This window comes from Phodopus roborovskii, unplaced genomic scaffold (assembly GCF_943737965.1).
Source record: "Phodopus roborovskii unplaced genomic scaffold, PHOROB, whole genome shotgun sequence".
NCBI classification, from domain to species: Eukaryota; Metazoa; Chordata; class Mammalia; order Rodentia; family Cricetidae; genus Phodopus; species Phodopus roborovskii.
Genome location: NW_026125281.1, coordinates 19,570,670 through 19,596,137, shown reverse-complemented (window position 1 = coordinate 19,596,137; position 25,468 = coordinate 19,570,670). Strand labels below are relative to the sequence as shown.

The window sequence follows — 25,468 nt, the reverse complement described above, 5'->3', positions numbered from 1 at the left end:
CAGGTGTGCAGTGATTTCTTTGCAACTGTCAACTATTTGTCTGTGATAGATATTGATATAGTCCAGTAATCTACTACTGAGGTAGTTATATATAATCTTGAATGCCAAAAGACAGTGTTCCTACAACTGTATGAACTTGTTGAAAATATATAACATCAGCTATAAAACAGTGAGCAGATATGGAAACTGTGATGGAAATAGCTCCTGGCAGTCCAGAGCCTTTCTTTAGAAAGGGACTATAAAGCTAATGCAAAGATATTATAATATGTACTAATGAGCATTCAGTGAATACGTTGACCACATAATGTCCTTTCCATCAAAATACATAGCAGTAACTAAATGCATTTTGTAAGAATATTTTAGCTTGGTAATTCTAAAAGTGATTAGCATACTCTCATTCTCAAACATGGCATTGATACCTAACATTAATATTTAGGAATAGCACTGGAAAATAGGTAGTCAAAAGTTCCCCTCATATTCAATATTTCCTGCATGGATTACAAGAGTCCTCTCTTCTCAGCCATGTCTTTAAGCCTTTGACTGATTCAGAGCAAATTGTATTGCTTGAGATGATGAAATATTAAGATAATCACATGATAAAATAGCAAAACGTGAGAAATTTTACATACTATACTATATTGAGCCTTGTACAGTGGAATCTGAGATATGACATAATCATTATTTTTAACATATAAAAGGATTCTTTTAATAAACTGGTGCCCAGTTCTCTTTAATAACATCTTAAGATGTTGGAAATTAAAAAACTTCATAGGACTGGAAAGATAGCTGAGTAGTTAAGAGTTCTGTCTGCAGTTACCAAGGACTTACACTTGATTGCCAGTAATTCATCATAGTTCACAACCACCTGCAAGACTAGTACCAGGTAAGCCATTTTATCTTCTGGCCACTTTAGGAAAATACCCATGAATATAATAAAAAAATAAAGCTCACACTAGCCTCTTTGTAGGAGACCATTATTTTTAAAAAACACAGTAATAAATGTAAGAATATTGAGTAATAAATCTCATACAGTATGCATTAAACACTAAGAATTATAATTCTATTCTTGAGGGTTATATGTTTGCTTCTAGTATGTTTTCAAGGAAGGACATAATAGCATCTTAGGTATTTTATTCCTTTTTATCATGTAATGTTCCCCATTCATAGTTTCAAGTAAAACAGTTTCTGCACATGTGTTAAAATATAAAGCTATATCCCCTTAGCTATGAAGGTAGAATATTAGAATTGAAATACAAAAAAATGAGTCTTTGATCTAATCCTTAAAATCAGTAGCCACATTACACAAATAGTGAATGTCATCCAATTTAATAATTCTGTCAAAGGTTCAACATACTGTTTCATCATCCTTAATTGTGTGCTTTGTAGTTCTAACAATGTTAACTTTGACAGCAAGGCTTCTAATTCCCTGTAGCAATGTCTTACAGAAAATCCCTTTGTATATCAATCAAAGTAATGATGAAACTAACTAAAGTATCTTAAATAAGAACTCAAGAATGCAAACTATAATAATGTAAAACTTCATTTATTAATTTGCCTCATTATCCTGCCACTTTTAAAATTATCATGTACATAACTATATCTTGTCTGAATGCATAGCTCACATCCCCACATTTATCAGCAACCTTTGGATAATCTGTTCTTTCCAGAGAATAGCATTTCCCTCCACAAAGTTAAATGGGGAGCAAAATCAAGCAAATTAATTCAGTTAAGGAGCCATTACATGATGAAACATTTATCAAAGGCAAAATTGTCAATGTCATAAATAGAAGGGCAACAACAAAAGGCAGTAAGTTGTTCATCAATTTATACTCTAATTGTTGCCATGAAAAATAACCTTCATTCTGTTCCAAATAATCAGTTAATGCACTAACCTATAGTGACTTGATTTGTTGACATTTAGAGTGCCCTGGAAAACAATCCTGGTGTGTCCCTGTTGGGCTATTAATTTCAACTCTGATGATGAGAAAAATTTGACAGTGTTAATTACATTTTTAAAAAAATATATTGGACCTGTACATTTTATAATGCATGACTGATCATATAATTTCTTCAAGTCTCTTAGACTTTCATTTATTTGCTTGGCTTTCCTTACTTGTAACTATATTTACTGCTTCAAATGATCTCAAAAACCCCAAAAATATAGTTCAATATATTTGGGAAATAAGGAGTTTCAGTAAATCTACATTTCAGCTAGTGTTTAAGTCAGGGTAAAAGTTTATCTCAAATACTTATATTTTTTAATTTAAAATTTTGATTTTGTTTTAGAATTTCAAACATTAGTACTGTGATAACATTTTCTACCACTACTGTTCCTCAATATTTGACAAGTTTTTTTATACTCATTGTTACATACACACATGCACACAGATACAAACACAGACACTCTCTCTATATATATATATATATATATACATGTATATATATATATATTTTTTTTTTTAAATAAAATCACCACCTGGGTCCATTTACTGTTGTCCTAATGTATACATATTTAGGATGGCTCATGTGGCATTGCATAACCTTTTCCATATCATAAACATTTTTTCAACAGATTTTCTTCTTGTGGTGAGGTGTTATGAAATTTCCCCAATCCAAGTTGACATGTGGACTGGTGTTGTTTTGCAGACCTTTTCCTGAGATTTCTCTGTGCTATCCAGAAAATAACATATTAATGCAGGCATAGTGGTTCTCTGGCTTTTACAGTCTTTTATATCAGCTTCTGAGATGTTCACTGAGTCATATACATATAAATTATAAATATGCCCATTGGCTAGTTATGCCACAGTTACTCCTTATCTGCATTCTGACCAATCAAGGATCTTTATAATATATTTGTTGATAAAAGAAGCTTCTATGATAAGGGAAGAGAGCTAAATTTATTTATTGGTACATGATTAGTATTTAGAATTCAGCTAGATATTATACTGAGTAAGACATATAACAATAATAGGATTGCATCTAGAGTTACAGCCACTCCAGCCATGAGTAGTAGACTAGTTCTAAAATATGAGAAATGAATGCCTTTCTCTTGAACTTGAATTAAGGCCCATTGGACAACTGTTTATTATCACTAGAATAAAAGTATCACTACTACATTCTTGGGGATATTATGCAAGTCTTGTCATTCCTGGACTTCATAGGCTTTACAGCTTGGTAGCTCTACAATCTGTGCTGGTTTGAGTAAAAATGAACCCCATAGGCTCATAGGGAGAGGCACTATTGGGTGTTGAGTAAAAATGGCCCCCATAGGATTAGATGTGATCTTGTTGGCGTAGATGTGGTTGGTTGGAAGAAGTGAGTCACGGGGGTCTTTGAGGTGTCAAAATCTCAAACAGGCCTAGTGGCTCTCCAGCATCATGTCTACCTGGGTGCTGCCATACTTCCTACCATGATTTCTGCCATGATGAAAATGGACTAAACCTTGGATCTTTAAGCAAGCACTAATTGAATGTTTCCTTATAACAGTTGCCATGGTTATGTTGCCTTTTCACTGCAATACAAACAATAACTAAGACATAAGTTAAACTAGGAATGTGGTATTGCTATGCTAGGTAGGGAAAGGTTTTTGTCTGTAAGAAAATTGAACACTTTTATACTTTGAATTGGAGAAGATTCTGAACGATTAAGTATGTTTTATTGGGACATGTGAGTAGAAGCATGGAAGACAGTGGTACTGAAGGTGAGTTGAACTTGGGGATCTAGTTCAGGAGGTTTCAAAGAAGATTGTTAATAGGTGGTTTGGGTTTATTCTTGTGATATTTTGGTGAAAAATGTGTCTGCTTTCTGTTGTTGTCTAAAAATATCTGCCTGAGGCTAAATAACCAAGTTATAGATAAACAGTTTAGGCACAGGAAATTTCCAAACAACTGAGCATTGACTCTGTTGTGTGGTATTAGTGGCCAGTCTTATGAATATTTATAATGAAAAGGAGCAAGATGAACAGGCAAAAATACAAAATGAACAGTCGAAGAACAGCAGGACCAGTAAAGGTAAACAAATTAAAGAAAAAGTTGATGCTAAGTGTAATATAGGCAGTGGTGCCCTCAGGGCAAGACCCACACAACTAAAGTTCCAATTTGTGAAAAAGAATTGAAGAAAAGATTAAGGCCTAAAATGGTGATACACAGCTTTAAATTCAGCACTAGGGAGACTGAGACCTGCAGATTTCAGAGTTCAAGGCCAGCTGAAGCTTCAGAACAAGCATCAGGATAGCCAAGATTAGCCAGTGAATGAAACCAATGGAAACAGAAATCTTGTGAAAATATGCATAAATGAGGAGGTCATGTTCTGGTTCCAGTAAACAGAACTTGGGAGCTTCAGCCACATACCTCTAGCTTTAGAGTCAAGTATACAAAAAAAAAAAAAAAAGGCAGTATGGAATTTTCCTCCAAGAATAAGGAAAGACACTGAATCCAGGCATATGTCACAGGTGTCCCTGCATGAAAGCACTTCATTGCATGAAGCTGTTTAGGTGAAGCCAGGGTTATAATCAAGATCCCAAACTATTAGAGATTCCAGAGTCATGGGATACCTGCCAAGAATAGCTGTTAGCAGGAAATGGGACCAGCACAAGAGAAAGAAGTGTGTTGTGGTGTTCATCAAAGCTGAAAAAATTTGGAGTTCTGAAGATCACATTGACTTCAGACAAAGATACAGAGTGTGGAGATTGTCTAGTAAGCTTGGCCTTTTCTTGTTTTGGTCCAATATTACCTCATTTCCTCCTTTCTTGTTTTTGGAAGGCAATATTTATCTTGTGCAATTTTATATTTGAAGCACGTGATCTATTTTCAGTGTATTTTTATAAGGGTTCCAGTTAAGAGATTAATGAATCATAAAATAGATTTTGAACTTTGAATTTTTTAATGTTTGAGACTCTTATGGACTATGGGGACTTTTGAAGTTGGAGTAAATGTTATGGGGGATGTCCTTCTGTATTCTGTGAATATATTCCTTATTGGTTAATTAATAAAGCAAAATGTGGCCAAGCGGTTAGTATAGGTTGGAGCTACCAGACTAGGAGAAGGTGAGGAGGAGAAACATGGAGAGTAAGTGGAGAGAGATAGATGTCATGTAGCCGCTGAAGGAGTAGCATGTGCATGCCAGAGATTTATGGATAAGCTACAGCCTCTCGGTTGTACATAGTTTAATAGAAATGGGTAACAATTAAGAGAGAGCTAGCCAATAAGAAGTCTGAGTCACTGGCCAAACAGTTTATAATTAATAGAAGACTCTGTATGTTTATTTGGTACTGAAACAGCTGCAGGATCAGGCAATACAGAAACTTGCATCCACATAAATGTATTTTCCATTGTGATTTGCCTACAAGGCTCCAGGGGCTAGCGAGTGGAATGTGGTGGTTTGAATAAAAATGGCCCCCATAGGCCCATAGTGAGAAGCATTATTGGGAGGTATGTCCTTACATTGCAGGAGTAGATGTGACTTTGTTAGAGAAAGTATGTCAGTGAATTTTTAGAAGCTTATACCTGATACCTGAGGATCTAAAGGTAGAATTCTCAGTGACCTCTGCAGCACCATGTCTGCCCTTGGGCTGAAATTCTTCCCACCATGCTTCCTGTTATGACAATAATGGACTAAACCTTTGAATTGTAAGCCAGCCCCAATTTAATTATCCTTTTTAGTAGTTGTGGTGGTCATGGCTCTGTGTGTGTGTGTGTGTGTGTGTGTGTGTGTGTGTGTGTGTGTGTGTGTGTCTTAATCTTATGAAATCAAGATTACCTATAAATTTTTTAAATATCATCGTTACATATCTCCTCCTTCTCGTTTTCTCTGTTTATTCAATTAGCACTACTTTTCCCTTTGTCTGTTCACCTGCATGCCCCCACCCCTCTATAATGGTCACTCTTTTCAGGCTGGCATTGGCTCGCCCTACTTTCCTCACTTTATGATTCCTTTAATTCATGAACTCAAATCAAAGGATTCAGATTTTGTTGAGCCCTCATGGATCCCTTCCTGGTGAGAAGGAATAGAGTGGGGTGGGCTGTGGAAGGTTATGTGGGGCAGGAGGAGAGGTAGGAGGGCTGCTTTTGGAATGTAAAGTGAAATTTAAAATAATAAAGTATATAATAAAAAATTTGGGCAATTATATAACCAAGTATGGTTTATTAAGGAAGAAGGATTTTAACATTAACAGAAGTCCCCATAAAGAGATTGATTAACAAACAGGTTTAATATGTGTGTCTATATGCATATATCAATTTCATATACTTTGATTTTTAATTGACTTACAATATTTCAAATGCCAAGTTTTTATTTCAAATTATTCAGAAATCTTATTTTAAATGATGAATTATGAAAACTGCATTTATTTTACTCTTTTATAATATTATCAGTCCTGAGATCATATAAGTATATATGATATTAAATGGGTCAGGAACTTATATTTGTATATTTAGGAGTGAGTGTGTGTGTGTGTGTGTGTGTGTAGATAAAACCAAGGAAAAATGTCACAAATTTGAAAGTAATGGGAATACAATAAAGTTTAGAGGGAGAAAAGGGAAGGAAAGAAAATAAGCAATTGTAAACTCAATAACTAAAGAGAATGAAAATATTCAATAATTTATATTTCAGGCAAGTAATTTTCTCATAAGTAGATAAATTCACAGGCTACATATTGAATATCAGCGACAATAACGGTGGTAGCTGACATTTAGTATAAAACATCTTTTATATCTTGGTGAGCAGCCATAGCAATAAAGCCAGAGATTATTTTTTTCACTAAGTCTGCTTTGTAAGAGAATGGGACAGGAAAATGTGGCAAGGTCACAACAGAAGTTCTTCTACAGAGCTGGAATTGGACTTGGAGGAATGGAGGGAGAAGCAAAGGTCTTCGTGCTACTTGCTTCCCTATATGAATGGTCTGTGGGTTCTCAGAGAATATCTGCTTGGTTTGAGTGCTGGGATAAAGTCACAAATGGGGTTAGGGAGTTTAGAAGGGAATTATATCAACATAATAAGTGAGGCAGGGTCTCATTAGTCAAGGCTGTCCTGGAACCCACTACAAAGTCATAAATATTCTTGAACTTCTGACCTTGCTTTCTCTATCACCAGAGAAGTTTGTTATTTTCAAAACACATAAAAATATTGTTGGGATATTATTGAATTTATATTTCATTTATCTGACCAGATATTAATTTGAACAGCTAGTTTGTACAGATGAAATCTACTATTAAATTGGCCTCTAGTTTCAATTTAAATAATGTAAATTTGCTAGTGTGATTTCTTCTAAAAGTTACGATGATTATAATAAATGCAGAGAGGATGGAAGGCATTATTTTGGGGTAGAAGAATCTTTTATGCCTGGTAGTCTGACTGTTTTATGTAGTCAACAGCTAATTATATGGCCATTATGTATCGAAAGACATGCCATGACTTGAAATGAATGCTTCAACCAGAGAAGTCACACATTAAACAGAATGTTAGTGCCCATGATATGGTGACCTGTTTTAGTATAATCACCATTATTAAATTATAATTTCCAATTAGCAAAAAGGCACACTTAGACAAATACAGGGCAATGTGTCTCCACCCCACAGATGTGTTTTATCGCATACCAACCTTGATAGTAGAGATATCTGATATCAATAAAGAACTACCATGATCAAAAATAATTAAAATATAAATAATTTCAAATACCAATGCATCATTATTTGTAGGTGTTCAAAGAAGATATGGTATAGAGAGAAAATAAATGCAATGACAATATGCATTACCTTCACTGAAGGTCACCACTGTTGAAGCAAAGCTATGTTTTGGAGGCCATGAACAGCTTCATTAGCTTGTCAGAATAGATCCTCAACTTTCCAATTTTCTGTAGCTCTTCCCTTCTTGCTTCCCTGTGTGCCACTCTCTGTAGCAACAGTCCAGCTCATTCATGACCTCACCCCTGTTGTTTTTTAGCCACAGTGCAGGGTTCTTGTCAGAATGCTAACACCTTCTTGGCTCGTGATGCAGTGACAACTGAACCTGTCTTTATTGTTGATGGTATTACAGACTCTTCTTAGAAGAAAACATTCTTGTTTCTTGTGTTCTCTGTTACAATTTCATCAACTACTAAATCACAGCACTCTTATACTGTTTTTGCTGTTTTCAGGTGTATACTTAATGTTCATATGTCCACAGAATTATACAGTATGAGATATGTTACAAATTATAACAATTATTCAGAATTGCTGAGATGCTGTTTGCCTGATTGATTAAAGAAACATTGTTCTTAAGATGCTTAACATTCAGAAATAATTGATGCTACATGTAGTTTGAAAACAGTAAGGTATTTAGGTTTCATCAATAGACTATAAAATATGTCAGTGAAAGTCCCTTTAAGAGTCTGTCCTCATTATAATAAGAATAAAGAATGCTTGAATAACAATGCCATAGATGACAATTTTATATTTCAGAGGAATTAGGGGTTGTGTCTAGAAAGTTAACTGAAAAGATAAAGTGTTCATTGCATAAACATGAGAGCAATATTCAAGCAAGGATGTTAATACCCAGGAAATGGTGTTAGTATGGTACCCTAGCAATGAAAAGGAAAATACAGAAGATCCCTGGAAGAGATGGCCCTTCAGTGAGTTTCTAGTCAATAGTAGACCTTGTCTGACAAAACAAACAAAATGAAACAGAAAAAGTCCACATAAAACTAAGATTGAGGTTGCCAGCTGGATGACATCACTGGTAGATATAAACATTTTATTACTAAGGAGGCAGGAGTCCGGCCCATGTTCACACAAGCACCACAAACCACACCCACATATGCCAAAAGGAGTTAAGACCAGAATAATAAATAGTAAAGTTGACAAATTCTGAAAACGGAAATGTTTAGTTGCAATTTAGTGCCAAGGTTACTAGGAAATTTACAGATATACCAAGACCTCACAGGGTAGGAAATGAGGTCTACTAGTCAGGCACAAATTTTGAACTAAAGATTTATCAACAAAGTTTCTTGATACCATTTATCTGTGTTGCCAGTATTTTATCTTATATAAAAAGTTTTCCTATGGGATTCTTGATGCCCCTATACTCACACGCTTTGGGTTTCTGCAGAAAGCTTTCCCCTTTCTGGAACAATAGTGAATGTTAAGTTAACTATTAATCTCGTTTTTCAAACACTGTTAAGTTTCTTACTTACAAAATCCATTCAGATGCACCACAAAATGCGGTTTTATACTTGCATTCATTGCATTTATTGCTGCTTTGATTTAATATCTGTCACTGAGACACTGCCCAAATATAGTATTTGCTCCAAATCACATAAAACTCGGTCACTTTTTATCTTTGTGCTATGCTCACATTGTCTTGTTAGTTTTGAGGATTTTTTGTTTTGTTTTTGTTTTTCTTTTTTGATAAAGCCTATGCCATCTTCTTAGCTCTCTGAAAGTTTTCGGGCAGCAAGTGTCAGAGTTAATTCTATAATACTGGAAGTAACTGCCTTTTTCCTCCAATATATACCTACAAGAAACAAACTGGAATACAAGGAAGTTATGTCTCTTTGTAAAGTCATTCCAAAGCCAAGAATTCAAGGCAATGGTACATTTGCATGTGTTCCTCTACCAATGGCTTGAAACCAGTGACTAGCCTCTCAACAATTTTCAGTACAATGAATGTAATACACACTGTTGTCCTGTACTTATTCATATACAACATATCTGAACTTTCAAAGTACCTTGGATTAAGTGAACACCATAGTGAAAAATTTGGGACCAAGCCAAGAAATTTCTAGGGGCAGAGTCTTTGATATAATGAAATAAAATTACACATTTTAAATAAAATGTTTGCCATAAAGGGATATACAAAGGAATAGGTATAGAAAAATTGCATTTTTTTCTTAATTTTCTATAGGGTCGTTGTTTTAAAGATTTACAAAATCATTTCATGCCTGTGAAAGATGCCAACACCATCATAAGCATTATTACATCTCACTGTCCAGAAAGTTTGCAAGGAAGTCAGGGTGTTATGTATCAGGCCATTTTGCAAACACAGTGATGTTTATTGTGTGTGTTCAGAACTGTAGTTATTCTTTTGTTACTAAGAAATGCAGGTGGATGAGCATCAGTAGTTACAGAAGGAAATGGAATCAGATGTGGAATTAGAAATTAGTTTGCAGTTACCATTCTGAATTAAGATTAATGACAGTACAGGATTCCATGTGTATTATGGAGTCTACCCATTGTATCAAGCAGCTTGATAGGCATTCACTGTGTGGAGTATGAACTGATGTATGCCAGCCTGTGTAACTCCAGGTTTTCATCAGGACAGTGATCTGCTGGATCGGCGGAAACATTGCTTTACTATGCAGTCTGAGTGTGGGGAGGACCTCTACTTCTCTGTGGAGTTAGAGAGTGACCTTGCTCAATGGGAGCGAGCCTTCCAAACAGCCACCTTCCTAGAAGTGGAGAGGATACAGGTAAGAGACAGTGGAGGGCTTTGTGAGGTATCTCGGGACATTTAACCACTTACTGGAGTTCACAAAGTATGTAAGCATAGTTGTGTGAGGTTGTCTTCCATCTCAAATAATTCCAATTTTTAAGCCTTTATTGAAAAAAACTGAGTAAGTTGGCATATCCAAATAATCATCGAAGTATTTTTTCATAAATGGGAACAAGCCTTCCAAACAGCCACCTCCCTAGAAATGGAGAGAATATAGTAGGAGACTGGAGAGCTTTGATCTTATCTAGAAAATGCTCTTGGTAGTGTTCCCTATTCATGAGGTGGTTTCCTTTCTGCAGGCTTGACCACCTAATTTCTAGTATGTGAAGCTTTCTTCAAGGATTACTTCATCCATGGGTCTCAATTTCTATGGTTTCCTCCCAGACTCCTTCCACAGCAGCTCTGCTAATTCTCGCTACTTCCCATTCTGGCACAAATAACATTCACTGTTTCCTTCCTTTCACTACTTCACTAGTTTCTTCAAAAGGCTTACGTCATAACATTGAAAAAAATATTGTCATTGGTTGAAGTCTAAGACAGTTTGCAAGTTACAAGTAACCAGTGGGTATTTACTGAATTGTTGTTCCCCTGTATGAAGCTATATCTAAATCAGCCTTCATAAACCCTTTAACCTCTCAAACACATGGGTATCTGAAATGAGACACATCACAGAATTGGTCCTGTGGTTGACCTGACACAAGTTACAACAAAATTTAAAGTTGATTAGGTTCTTGGCCTTGGAATAGATTCATGGATCAAGCAACAGCACACATGGACACTTAAATTTTTAAACATAACTGAAATGAAAGGAAAATATGTGGATTACATTTAGCTCTTGAATTGACTCATATTTTATATTTCTCTTTTAACTACACTAGGAATAGGCACAATTAGTTGAAAGGATTGGATTTTTGTTTTTGCGTTTGAGAATGTAAATCTACTGGCAGAAAAATATTGTTTAATTTTTATAGAATGAATAACTCAGTTTTCTTAAAGTTGGTCAAAATTAATGATATGGACTGGCAGTACATGCCTATAATCCCAGCAATTGGGAGGTAAAGACCAGTAAAAAAAGTTGAGTGTCATCCTCTGCTATATAAGATCCTGTCTCAACACAACAAAATACAATAAATAGTAAAATATGAGCCAATGAAGAATAGGTAGAAAGGAAGAATACTAATATCTTGACTAATGCTATTGAAGAAGTCATCAGTTAAAGTGTTTTTCTTTTGAAATATACTTGCATTACAAGGACTACAAAATAATGTTTTCTACCTACCAATACATTTATTTATTTATTTATTTATTTATGTTTAGATTCTGTATAATGTAATTATGCAACAATCTTGTCAAGTGATTTATGTTGGGTCTTCCATAACAGAATATTTTTGGTTATCACTTTTTTCATTATTAAATAACTTTTCATTACATAACTATATCAATTAAACAATAAACAAGCATTTTCTTCTTTAAATGTATTAAGTGCATTCATTATATTTATTGACATTTTAAGGTATAGAATAAAATTAGAGTGGATCTCAACTTATACAATTCATTTGTTTCTATTTAATGATTACTGGCAATGTAATTTAATGTTGAACTTGATGAGAAAATTCTAATGCATTATAAGGCATGGAATTCCACCTGGAATCTTCCAGGGGAAGTAGCATACAATTAAGTCTAAATAAAAAAGTAAACAATGTAGACTTAAACAATCCTTAATGTTGATATTAGTTTAAATGAATTACTAATGACTGAATATACCTATTTAAGATGTCTGTGTATTAAGCAAATACAATTGTACCCAAGCACAAACTTTTTATATCCATTAAGTTTGTCTTCTAATCTATTTTAACTCCAAATAAACATTTGTCATTTTTGTAAGTTTTTAATGCCAATTAGGCTTTATTGATATGTATATGATCCTTCTGATAAAAGTAATTCTGTATGTTTACTCATAATTATAGTCATTTGTGATAAGCAATATGTTTTGTATAAATACAATAAAACAAAAACAATATAAGCATTGGATTTTTTTCATAGCTCTCTGATATGTGAATTATGATTACAGTTCACCTAATACAGTAATAAAGACTGAAATCAAATTTAAGTAAAACTAGAAAAGAAGATATAAAAATGTGTCGTGTTGTACATAAGGTCTAAATTATTTCATATTTTGTTTAAGTTGCTTTTATATTTTAGGGTCAATATTTATCTTCCAATATTATTTACAAGTAAAATTAAAATCCAGGGGACCAAATCCAGGGCCATACTCCTCTTAGGAATGTATTCTACCACTGAACATCACTAAGGCAGATACTAACAATTCATGCAGAGAGGTAATGTTATATTCCGTTTGATAGTAAGATTATATCAATCACAAGAAACTAACAGTACTCTCTGTTTTATTCAGTGCAAGACCTATGCATGTGTGCTAGAGAGTCACCTAATGGGCCTCACAATTGACTTCAGCACTGGCTTCATCTGCTATGATGCGGCAACAAAGGTAATATGCACCAGGTGGCATGGGAAATAGGTTGGCAATACTATCAATCCAGGATGAATGAAAAGCCTTTGAAATCCTTGCTGAATTCAAAATAATTGTATGCTGAATTAAGATCTTAAATCCAAAATACAATTTTTATCATCTACCATTGATCTGTTAACTATTATCTATGATTTATTCGCATATTATCCATAATCTATCTACCTACGTATCTATCCCTCTCACTACCTTTAATCTACCCATATACCTTTACATATATATATATATGTGTGTGTGTGTGTGTGTGTGTGTGTGTGTGTGTGGACAGAGTGAGATATATATATATATATATATATATATATATATATTCAGTATATTATTTACATTAGCCATTTTTTATTAAAATTCAAAATTTGTTTGGGGAAAACAAATTAAAATGAAATTTATGTTCCAGGAAGAAATTTAGCAATAAATGCAACTGATTTAAAAACAGTCTTTTTAAAATGGGAAAGTTTGTGTTTATTTAATATGTGTGAATACAGCCAATAGTCTGTTCTCAGTCTTGTTTTACTATCTAGGATATATTTGACAAATATGATCACTTGCATGTTGCTGCTGTTATGAAAAGTAACACCCTCATTAAAATTTACTGTACATACTATATTCTTCACTCCTATGCTACAGGTTAGTAGTTTTCAACATAATTACAAAAAGGTGTAACCATCACCAAATCCACGTAGGGAACTTTCCCTATTCAAAGAACATTTTTACTTATTAGTGGTTACTCTTTCTATCAATTACTTTTTAGAATTAAAATACTTATTTTGTGTGTTTGTACATTTTGTCTACATGTATGACTATATCCCACATGTATGCAGTACTCATGGAGAGAAGAGGATATCAGATCCCCTAGAATTCAAATTGTGAACAATTGTTGGATGTAATATGGATTCTGGGAACAAAACTGGATTTTGTTTATATGGTTTTGGTTTTTGGCCAGAGCAATAAGTGCCCTTCAGTGTTTAATTAAATATTATTAGGTCATTTGCATTCTTTCTCTTCTCACCCTACCCATACTTAATCCCCCATTTCCTCTCAAATTCATGGTCTATTTTTCTTTAATTGTTACTGTTTTACACATAAACATGCATGTACATACATAAGTTAATACATATATTAATATACCCTGCTGAGTCTGTATAGTTTGCTTGTGTATGTATGTTTTCAGGGTCAATTACTTGGCACTGGATAATGATTTAGGGTACTCATCCCTGAGGAAGTCTTTAATTGCCAGTACCATATTTATATATGGGTGGAGCTACATGAGATTTCCCTTTTATATTAGCATGTTTATTGGTGTACTCTGATCTTGTTTAGGCAACTATTTTCTTGAGATTGTTATGTGTGTAGCTTCTTTTTCATTTCTAAGAGACACAAACTCAAAGCAAACTTTCTGACTCTCTGGTTCTAACATTCTTCACACTTGTACTTTCATGGTGTTTCCTGAGTGTAGAGTTGCTTTGTAGATGTTGGAGTCCTCAACATTTTATTCAGTCATTCTTTTCTGTAATGGCCTCTGCCTGATGTGTGCAGAAGTTTCATTGATGAGGACTGAGAGATACACTTATTTGTTAGTGTCAAAATGAGCAAGGATTAAATTGGTCTAGTAAAGAGTAAGTAGTGTGTTCTCATCTAAGGTCCATGAATTCACCAGCATTGAGTAGTTGGCCAAGTTTCTAATACAAGACATCGTTTACCTAATGTTGAGTGGGTCTTTGGTCCAATTAGATAGATGTAGGTTACTACTAATATGTGAGTGTTACTGTTATCTCCTTAGGGATATTTGCAATGCTAGTCAATGTGGTTGATGATTGTCATAGCTGGAAATATTGGTTGTTTTCCACTCTTGAAAACCTGTATAGAATCTTTTGGAACTTTGAAATTTAGTCCTCATAGAGGAAGCTTTTAGGTCAGTCAGGATGTAGTACATATTGAGCAATATTTCACTTATACTACAGAAGGCTGCTCTGACTGGGGTACAAAGAACATTGGTGGGTATATATTTATTTTTTTATCACTGATACTGAATGTAATTCAAACATTTTTTTGAATGAAAAAAAATTAAAAGTATTTTGTCTCTGTATCTAACAGTGGATAACTGAACCCCAGTTATTACCCAGAACATGCAAGAACCTAGCCCCAAGACTTACCACCCCCTCTTTCCTAAAGCACAGGAGCATTTTATAGCCAGTAGCAAATAGAGTAAATATATGTATGAAGCATAAATATCCAAGCTAATGAATAAAACAGAAGTCTTCACTCTTCAGCCTGGTTAAAAGTTCAAGTCAGTGTTATTTGTTATTGATATTCCTTGGGACCATTTGCTGTCAAGCATTGCTTTAGTCTATTAGGCATTCATTATTTTTGATGCTAGTACATCAAACTTGAAATAAAATACACACAAAAAAGTGGCTAATACAGGCCACTTAAGCCATTTTTTGATGAGAGATATCCTGTAGCCAAAAATAACCTATAATATGTTAATATTATATATTTAAGATCATGATTGACTCATATGTTTTGAAGTAATAACCATGTAAAATTAATAATATTGGTAGGAATTAGTTTTGTTGTTAAAAGCTAAGCTCATAATCCTACATTCTTCCTCTCTCCATTATTAATTTTCCTCAGATATAAAATATAAACATTATTTTTGAGACTCTGTAAAATACATGTCATGTGTAGTGCCACTAATTCATGGAACTTGCATCTTATAAAGTAGAATTTGTTTGGGGCATGACATACTTCAGTTAGAAACCAAGATGGAGCTGACATGTAACCCTACACCTGGAGCAGACACTCTCTTAGCACTTAAAATTTCCAAGAGAATAAAACGATTAATAGTCCTTCTGAGCTAAAAAGTCTACAAACTGCAATATCAACCCTGAAAGGAAACATTTAGTAGTGAATATTAAGAAAGAGTATAATATTAATAACCAAATCTGTCTGATTGGATTAAGGTCTGCTTAAGTGGGGAGTGGAGGGATCCATCCCTGATAATGTAAAACTAGACTACTATTCAAGGTGGTGAGGTCAAATACCCTAAATACAAACATACTAGTGCCATTTTCTGAAATCAGTAGTGTTTCTAACAGTACTCTAAATAATTATCCTTATACCTGAAATAATATATCCCTCACTCTTCAACAAAGAAAATTCTTTTTGTAGTAGGTAAAGGCCAAGACAAACTATCTTACCTGGTCAAAATGCAGAGAATAGGTAAAAATGTGATTCCCCAAATGGTTGGTGTATGATAAAACCCTTAAGGCTCAAAGAACATCCCAGGGAGAAAGAATTAACAGCCAGAATAATAGGACTTCTATCAATGACAGTGTAACTATCTCAAGAAATCTCAAAACTATGGTTATTTAAATAAGACCAACATAATGACAATACCAGTTGGTATTTCAATGTGAATGGAAAAAATACCAATGTATGTTTGTGCATATGTATCTGTGTGTGTGTGTGTGTGAGAGAGAGAGAGTGTGTGTGTGTGTGAGGGTGTGTGTGTGAGTGTGTGTGTGAGTATGTGTGTGAGTGTGTGTGTGTGTGTGAGGGTGTGTGTGTGAGTGTGTGTGAGTATGTGTGTGAGTGTGTGTGTGTGTTTGTGTGTGTGTGTGTGTGTGTGTGTGTGTGTGTGTGAATTTGAGTAGAAGTTGGGAGGCATGAGGAGGGAAAGGACAGAAAATTTGACATAAATTCTGTATTCACATATAAAATTTTCAAAAAAATATGGAAATGATTCAAAAATAAAATAAAACCAGAGAAAATTATAATGGCATGTCTAGGTAGAAAACTAGAAAATTAGAGAGAATACAAACTGTACTCAAAATAAAGGTTATGAGCACTCAGCCTGAAAGAGTACATCATTGTGTTGGACTTTTTGAAAGCATGTTTCTATAATTACAACATAAATTCTGTAATATTACTCTTTATGGTACTCATTCTATATTTTTAAAAATTATTTTACATTGAAAAAGTTGTTATGAATCTGGAAATAAAAAATTAAATATTGATGTGGAATATTCTTCTTTATGTTGTGAATATGTGTTGCTTTTATTGGTTGATAATTAAGCTGATTTGATCAGTGGTAAGGCAGAATATAGATAGCAGAGTTATGGAGAAAAAAAAGCAGTGTCAGGGAAATGCCATATAGCCACTGCAGGTGTGAGATGCCAGGACGTTACTGAGTTAGTAAATATGGATTAATTTAATTGTGAGAGCTAGTCAGTAATTGACCATTGACCAAACAATTGTAATTAATATTAAGCCTCTGAGTGCTTATTTCAGACCTGGTAACTAGAAGGAAAGCTTCAATCTATACAGTATGAAAGATGATGTTTCTTGGAACTTTACCTTACACATGGAGCCACTCAGCTATGACAGTACTTGTATAAAATTATGATACTATGTGGCTATGATAGTCCACATATTAAGTTACCATCTTCCTGTTAACAACTTAACCCTGTAACATATATCTCACACACAAAAAAAGATAAGTTACTACCTTGTTGGACATTTTAATGTTACTTTTCAGATAAGTCATCTGCTTTTGCTTTGAAGAAAATGAAGAAAATGTATTTATTGTAAAAACAGATGCAAAACCGTATGCATTTACTGAAACAATTCATCGGATAATTCTTTTCTAAAGCTCAAGTACTTTAAATCTGACCTAAACTAAACACTCAAAGGGATGTATTAATTGAAAGTTTATGTGAATATTACTCAGATACAATCATAAAATTCAGGAATTTTTTCATATGATTACAAAATGGAGTAATATGAAAATCAAGATACACATTGATAATTCAAAGCACATATGACATCATGTAAAAACAATACAATCTTTGCTAAAAATAATAACTATTTTTTATATTTCTTGTACTTCACACCTTTATCATTTGAATTTCCAAATAACTTCTTTTAGGATTTGATATACTTTTTTACAAAGAATACTAGACCAAAATATTTTCATTGTATTTTAGATTATATTGGAATCATTAATTTTATTTAAATATGAGTGTTTTAATAATTTAAAAACCAATATTGCAACAGTTCGTATATTAAATGAATAAATAAGAGCTCTTTGTCCAGTAATTTCCTGAATCCAAGCTACCACTTCTGTGAAGCCAAAACCTTCATCCCCTCTGTTTTAATATTGGATTGAGGAGCTGTGTATAAGGGAGTAGTATTATCTGAGCTACCCATTGGATTTTATGTAGTTGTATTGTCTTTTAATGGCCTAATCATAATTTTTCTCCCTGGAAGTCTGAATCAATCACTCCAGGAAGTACTTCAATTTTTTCTAATAATTTAAATTTCTTCCTATTGTAAGACCAAAGGTGCCAGGTGTTAGTGGCCCCTTTCAGTCCTGTACCTGCTAATTGTAGTCTCCCATAAAGAGAAAGTAAATAATCTTTGTCTACTTCAGTTTCCAATCCTGCACGTCCTGGGGTTTCTCTGGGTAAGCTTAAGATGTTAAACTCAGGGTCCAGAGGATTCAATTCATTTTTGCTTTCCTCCATCTCCCTATTTTGCCCTTTTTACAAAATTCCAGGGCACAGGGCATGCCCCTCATCCCATTTTTTGTCTCCTCTTCTTTCAGAAGGGTTCCATCCTTGTGAAATTTCAACGTATACTCATTCCCCCAATGCTTCCCCTTCTTACACTGGGAACTCAGTCCCGGACGTTGATTTTTCTTATTTGTAATTTTTTTTAATCTGCTCTTCTTTTTACAGTCATGGCTCATGTGTCCTTGTTGTCCACAAGAAAAGCATCAATTTCTTTTATTTCTTCCTCCTTTTAAGTTCTAAACATAGGGACAGAAATGTTGTATTTGCTCCCTTGCATACCTGCAGCATAGGCCATAACCTAGACCATTGGTGTTGAGGCATATATACGTGCTTTGATGTAATATTGCACAATCCCTGTTTTTCTGATTGGTCTAGGTAGTTCCTGGAATGGAGTATTGACATTTTTTCATGTGAGTTGTTTGAATAACATGTTTGAGCCCTCAGAAAGAGGAAGCATCCTGCCTAATGCTTCTTTTAAAGATAGGCCTCCTCCTCTGGGGATCATGGACTGACATTCAATACAAAATCATAAAATGCTGCCAAATTCTTCTTTGAGGTTTAACACCTCTACTTTCTAGCATACGACTCAATACTGCCAGAAGCATGCCTCTGTTTTTGGACTGTGAATGCCCCACGGTATTTACCTTCACACCGTCTTAACTCAATGTCTCTTTACTGGGGAGTCTACAGCACTCTGGCAAGGTCCTGTCCTTCCAAAAAAAAAAAAAGTATTTTTTTTTTTTGGAAAAAGGAGAGAAAGGGGGAGAAAGTTTACCTACTTCAAGCTCTACATTGAGGGTGCCAGCTGCCACATAGTACCCCAGTCAGTCCCTAGGATGAGGGTCCATGAAGACTCGGTGGGTAAGGATTCAGCGGTGACAAACAGAAACAAACACAGAGGCAGTTTGAATCTGAGTGTATTTTTGCAGCACTCAAGCAAGGCTTTTTATACAGAATGAAACAGATATTTCTCAGAGGATGTTGTTTAGTGAAGGAAAACCCAATAGAACAGATGATATCATTGTCACTTGGCACAGTAAAGAGCACAGAATCATCCAAGGTTAACCAAAACACACTCACCCAAGGTTAACTGCATATTTCCTAGATTAGATTAATAAAATTTTATGTACAGTTGTTGTTTAATATCTATCACCTAGTTATTGTGAGTCTTTGAAATATTGAGCTGTTTTAAGTCTTTCTTATTAAAAGCTTTTTTACCACACACTTAAGCCCACTCATGATGACACACATAGAGCCATATGAAATTTTATTGTTGGGAAACTTTTAATCATAATACTATTTGTACTTATGTCAAGGATGTGGAAAGCATTGGCTTTCCCAAAGAGGAGCTGGTGACCCCATCTCAAAGGGTGGTTTCCATCTATATCTCTCACTTAAAATGTCAGGGTAGGCGTTTAGGAATATTTTGTAAATATGAAAAAGAATAGAAGACATTGCCACAAGAACCACAGCTCAATATTTTTCTTAAGCAAAAGAGATCCACAACCAGTTCCAGGAGACCTCCTTCTTTTGAAGTTATTGCTTCATTCTGCAGAACTTGTCACAGAGAATCTACTGGATTTGGTGAGGCAGTAATACATCCTGCCATTATTTTATTGTTCACTGCTGTTTCATCTTTCCATGACCTTTTTTTTTTTTTCATGTTACCATATGACGCTTATCATTATCCTTTCATGATCTGTGAAGAATTGTATTGAAAGTTTGATGGGGATTGTACTGATTCAGTAGATTTATTTTAATATAGTGGCCATTTTTCTATATCAATTCTACTGATAAGTAATTATCAAATATTTTCTTCCTTGTGATATTCCCTTTATGTCTTTAAAACCATCTTTCTAGAAGGCCACATTGTAGCTTGCATACTCCTTCTACCACAATACCAAAGAAATAAAAACATGGGTGAATGTTCTATGTAGGGACCAGTTCTAATTCTCCATGTGTTATCAGTTGTATGGGTATTGTCTTCATCAATTGAGGCTTGCAGTCAGTTTGTGAAGAGCAACCTATTTTTTTTTTTTTTTTTTTTTTTTTTTTTTTTTTTGGCAATAGACAAGGGATGGCCAGTTGGGGCTCTGTCTAGCTAGTATTAAAACAAACAAACAAACAAGCAAACAAAGTCCTTACAATTGCTTTCTTCTAATGACCCTCAATTCTAATTCTCTCTATCCATTTTCTCATATTCTCTGACCCTCCCACATTACATATGATTTTTCCACTAATGTTCCACCTCCAATCCCAGTTGAATTTGTATTTTCACATCCCACAGAGAGCTGTGTCCTCTTCTTCTATCCATTTCCCTTCCTGGATGTCTAACCACTTGTGTGATGGGAGATATCCTTCCATATATATGTTTCCCCTATTGGTTGGTGGATAAAACACTTTTTCACCAATAGAGGCAGGAAGATAGGCAGGACTAGGAGGCAAGGAGAACTCTTGGCAAGGTAGGCAGAGAGAGACAACAAGGAGATGTCATGGAGGATAGTATGCATTAGGTGTCCTCAAGTAAGATAGGCCATGTAGAAATACGTAGAATAGTAATTATGGGTTAATAATTAAGACAGGGCTAGCCAATAAGAAGCCCTAGCCATTCGCCCAATGGTTTTATTTATTTATTATTAAAGAAATAAAATTAATTAACAGTTATATGCATGGAATTGTTTTTTTTTTTTTTCCTTTCTTTCTTCCTTTCTTTCTTTCTTTTGGGAGCACATCGCCCATGAAGGGATAGTCCCTTAACCTAGAGGCAGGATGGAGGGCCTAGATCAATACTCCAAATGACTTGACAGATTTTGTTGACCCCTCCTGGAAGGCACCACCCTCCCTGTGGAGTGGGGGAGGGTGAATGGGATGGGAGGGTGTTTGGGGGGGAGGGTCATCAGAGGGAGGTAGAGATGGAGGGACAGAGAACTGGAATAAGAGTTTAAAAAAGCCCAAGGGCTGAGAAAGGGGACAGGAACTAGGACCTGATAGGACCAGAAAACTCTAGAAACAAAATGGCACTGATACACAGGTCGAGATTTTCCATGTAAAACCTGACAAAAAAATTTAAAAGGGATTCTAAACAAAAGAGCAAAGTCAAACACTGCTTCTTGGTGGGCTCTGTCTGCTAGAGATAAGCAGAGGCTCAGCTCCTCTAAAATAGGCTTTCTGACTCGTCATAAGCACCAAACACCACACAGTTCTTTTAAGAGGCCCTACCATCAATTGAATGGTGCTTCCGAGTGCCTGGCAGCAGCAGTGACCATATCTCCAATCTGGCAGTGTGCTGCTTGATGATGGCATGGACCAAGGCAGTGAGCATAGCTCTGAGTGCTGGCGGTAAATGTACCCCTGCCATATTGGAAAGCCAGCAGCTAAAACACCTTCTTTAATGCTAGCAAAGCTGTTGAGCAGATAAAAGACTCATGGCAAGAAAAATAAAGATATATAGTAATGACAGATTCAAATGAAGAAAAACATCTAAAGGCTTTCACAGTGTGTTTAAAAATATACATAGGATTAGGAGAGTAAAGAGAAAAGATAAAGTGGTTTAAAAAGAAATAGAGTGTCTGGGTGTGGTGGCACACGCCTTTAACCCCAGCACTTGGGAGGTAGAGGCAAGCAGATCTCTGTGATTTCAAGGCCAACCTGATGTAGAGAGTGAGTTATAGGACAGGCAAAAGAACACAAATGAAAAATTCAAAGTAAAATAAAGTATTTAAAAAGCCACATAAAAATGGAAAGTACACAGAGAGTCTGGATACTATATGCTATTGTGTTGTCTTTCAATTGTTTGATTGCTGAGGAAAGATCAATAGTTGCTCCTGGACATTTTACTATAAATCTGCTGGATTAACACAACCTATGTATTTTAAAAATGCTTTGACTTCAAATTGTATGTCTAAGAATATGATACTTTGGAAAAGAGATTCTGATTTTGTTTCCACAGAAAATAAAAAGCTAAGGATTCCTTCCAGACTAAGATGGTTTGATTAAGCAAGACCTCCTGAAACAGCATTCCAGGTGATCAAACATCTAAAACAGCTGAGACAATGCAGCCTCCTACTAAGACAGCCAGGATCTAGGCTGGTTTCTGGGTTTTCTCAAGATCCCCATGGTATTAACAGCAAGAAGCAGTTTGGAGGGAATGACAATCAAATTCCCAAATAGTTTATATAAATGTTTGTTTTCATTTCATTGGGGTTGATTATAAATGGTAATGATCACAGCCGAATTCCTTTTAAAGGAAAAAAGAGGGATTATATAGAATTGTATACTTAACCTTGGTGTGGACTTTGATTTATTGAAACAAATGTAAGGTCGATGATTATATGCATATTTCTCCTTGTGTTTAGGTATTGTGTTTATATAGCTCATTTAAAATGTATGATAATTAAATACAGATTATAATCACTGATAATAGTCAAAACTTATAGTTAGTTAAGTTCTAGATATAGAGAGATACTTGAGATGGATGGATATTCTGCAAGCCTTTTAAAGAGCTATAGAATATGGCATTTAAGACAGTAAGACACGACTGCTCCTGGCAACACCAATTGCATCAGAAAGGGAGATGGGCATCGAAGAAACTCGATATGCAGTTGGTTTCAATGTGGTGAGACTAGCCGTTTGGTCAGGAAACTGCTCTTGCCTGGACTTCTCGACTGCATGCTGTACAAACTGGACATGCAGGACCCACAGGAAAGTGACTGCTGAACTTGACAAAACCCTGGGACAGTCCCTTCAGGGTTCCTGCTTCATGAAAGAGTCTGTCAGACATTCTGCAGGACACAGAGGAAAATGACTGACAAACTGCCAACACAGACAGTTTTAAATATCCTGCTTTGCTGAGAAGTCTGCCAAACTCTCTAGGCCTGTAGGCTGAAGATGGATGTCCCGACTGTAGGGCACACAAGCCAGTCGAAGATGGTGCTGAGGGGAAGTCAAATGAGTGAATCCTGAGTTGCTTATAAAATCAAGATGATTGGTTGCCTGGATCAAACCAGATGAGGTCACTGCATTAATAGCTCCTGTTCACTAGTAAAGCATAGGGCACCTATGTGCATGATAGGCTGACCTTTAAAACCATTGGCTGGCTGTTTTCCCATTCTACAGTTTTGGTTTTTCTTTTTCCTTTAAAAGATAAGATGTTTTTTATTGGACAGTAAATGAGTTCCTGCTTGACTAGACTCCCTGCTGTGTCTGATTGTCTCCAGGATTCTGGGAGTCTGGGAAACAGGCGAGCAGCATACTTACTTTTCCTTGGACTCAGCTCAACCTTCTGTGGTTGGGCTAAGACCCCTGCACCAACATTACAGAAGAACATCGGGTGACTGTCCAGGCAGCAATATGTCTATATCAATTCTAGAGTTTATATATTGCCCTTCTGTGGTCTTTGATGGAGTTGAAGACAAATAGTTACAATTTTCGTTAGTTATGATAAAGGGTAAGTTACATATAAAACATCTGTCCTATCACAAAGATAGGATAGATGATAGAATATTTTCTTTAAATTTTTCCAAATGTTAATGGACTAAATATTGTCAACTATAGTTCTTACCTGATAACTATTTTGTTATATATAATTTTACTGTTAAAGTTAAAAACCTTTTTAGACAGAAAATTGGAGATGATGGGGGATGTCTGTCTGTATATATGGTTCTCTTATTGGTTGGTGACTAAAACACTTGGCCAATAGAGGCAGGAAGGTAGGTGTGACTAGGAGATGAAGAGAATTCTAGAAAAGGTAGGCAGAGAGAAATGGAAGGGCGTGGAGGGACTGGGAGGATAGGACTTGCCAGACTTTCTCAGTAAGATAAGGCCATGTAGAAATACGTAGATTAGTAGTTATAGGTTAATAATTAAGACAGATCTAGTCAGTAAGAAGCCCTAGACAATTGTCCAACAGTTTAATAATTAATATAAGTTTTTGTGTATTTATTTTGGGGCTGAAAAGAGGGCAGTGGGGCCTGGCAGGATAAAATTAAAAAAAAACCAGGGAGTTCTTGTATCATCAGATTATAACTCTTATAATCTATTATAATTAAATAACTTATTAGTTATTTTATGTATAATATACATGTGTGGGTGACTATATGGCTTATTTGCCTTTTTGGGTCTGCATTACTTCAATAAAGATGATTTTCTTTTTTTCTTAATTAATTTTATTTAAATTAAAAACAATCTTATTTTACATACCAATCCCAGTTTCCTCTCCCTACCATCATTCCATCCCCCCACCAACTCCCCATCCCACACAACACCCATTCCTCGGGGAGGGAAGGCCTCCCATGGGGGGTGTCATCAAAGCCTGTCATATCATTTGTGGTAGGACCTAGGCCCTTCCCCATGTATCTAGGCTGAGAGAGTATCCCTCCATAGGGAATGGGCTCACAAAGCCCATTTGTGTCCTAGGGATAGATACTGGTACCACCGCCAGGAGCCCCATAGACTGCACAAGTCCCCAAACTGACACCCATGTCCAGGGGGCCTGGTTCAGCCATATGCTGGTTCCCCAGCTATCAGTTTGGGGTTGATGACCTCCCATTTACTCAGGTCAGATGTTTCTGTGGGTTTCGCCAGAATGGCCTTGACCCCTTTACAAGAAGAGCCTCATTCATGTAGACCTGGGAAAAGGGACTTGTGGTCTCATGGTCTGGACCCTAATGTCCCCTTAAACCAGGACAAGGTGTGTGCTGCCTCCAGCTGAAAGATGGTTTTTCATCAGTCTTAATTTGTACAGGTATTCCCATGATGGTCATGATTTCCAATAGGTGTGAAATTACAGAATCAGCCTATTCAGAAATCAAATCAATTGTCCAATGCCATCTCAAAAATGTAAATATTGTATGGTGTACATATTTTAAATTTCCAAAATCTGCAAAAT

General features: G+C 35.4%; 1 protein-coding gene across 1 annotated transcript in view; it reads left to right on the top strand.

The window, feature by feature from the left end:
- Sntg1 (syntrophin gamma 1) overlaps nucleotides 1-25,468 on the top strand; it is a 250,178-nt gene that overhangs the window by 203,705 nt on the left and 21,005 nt on the right. The window contains exons 15-16 of the mRNA XM_051197950.1: nucleotides 10,289-10,441; nucleotides 12,878-12,970. Coding sequence (XP_051053907.1) covers nucleotides 10,289-10,441; nucleotides 12,878-12,970 — 246 coding nt within the window. The remainder of the gene's footprint in view (nucleotides 1-10,288; nucleotides 10,442-12,877; nucleotides 12,971-25,468) is intronic.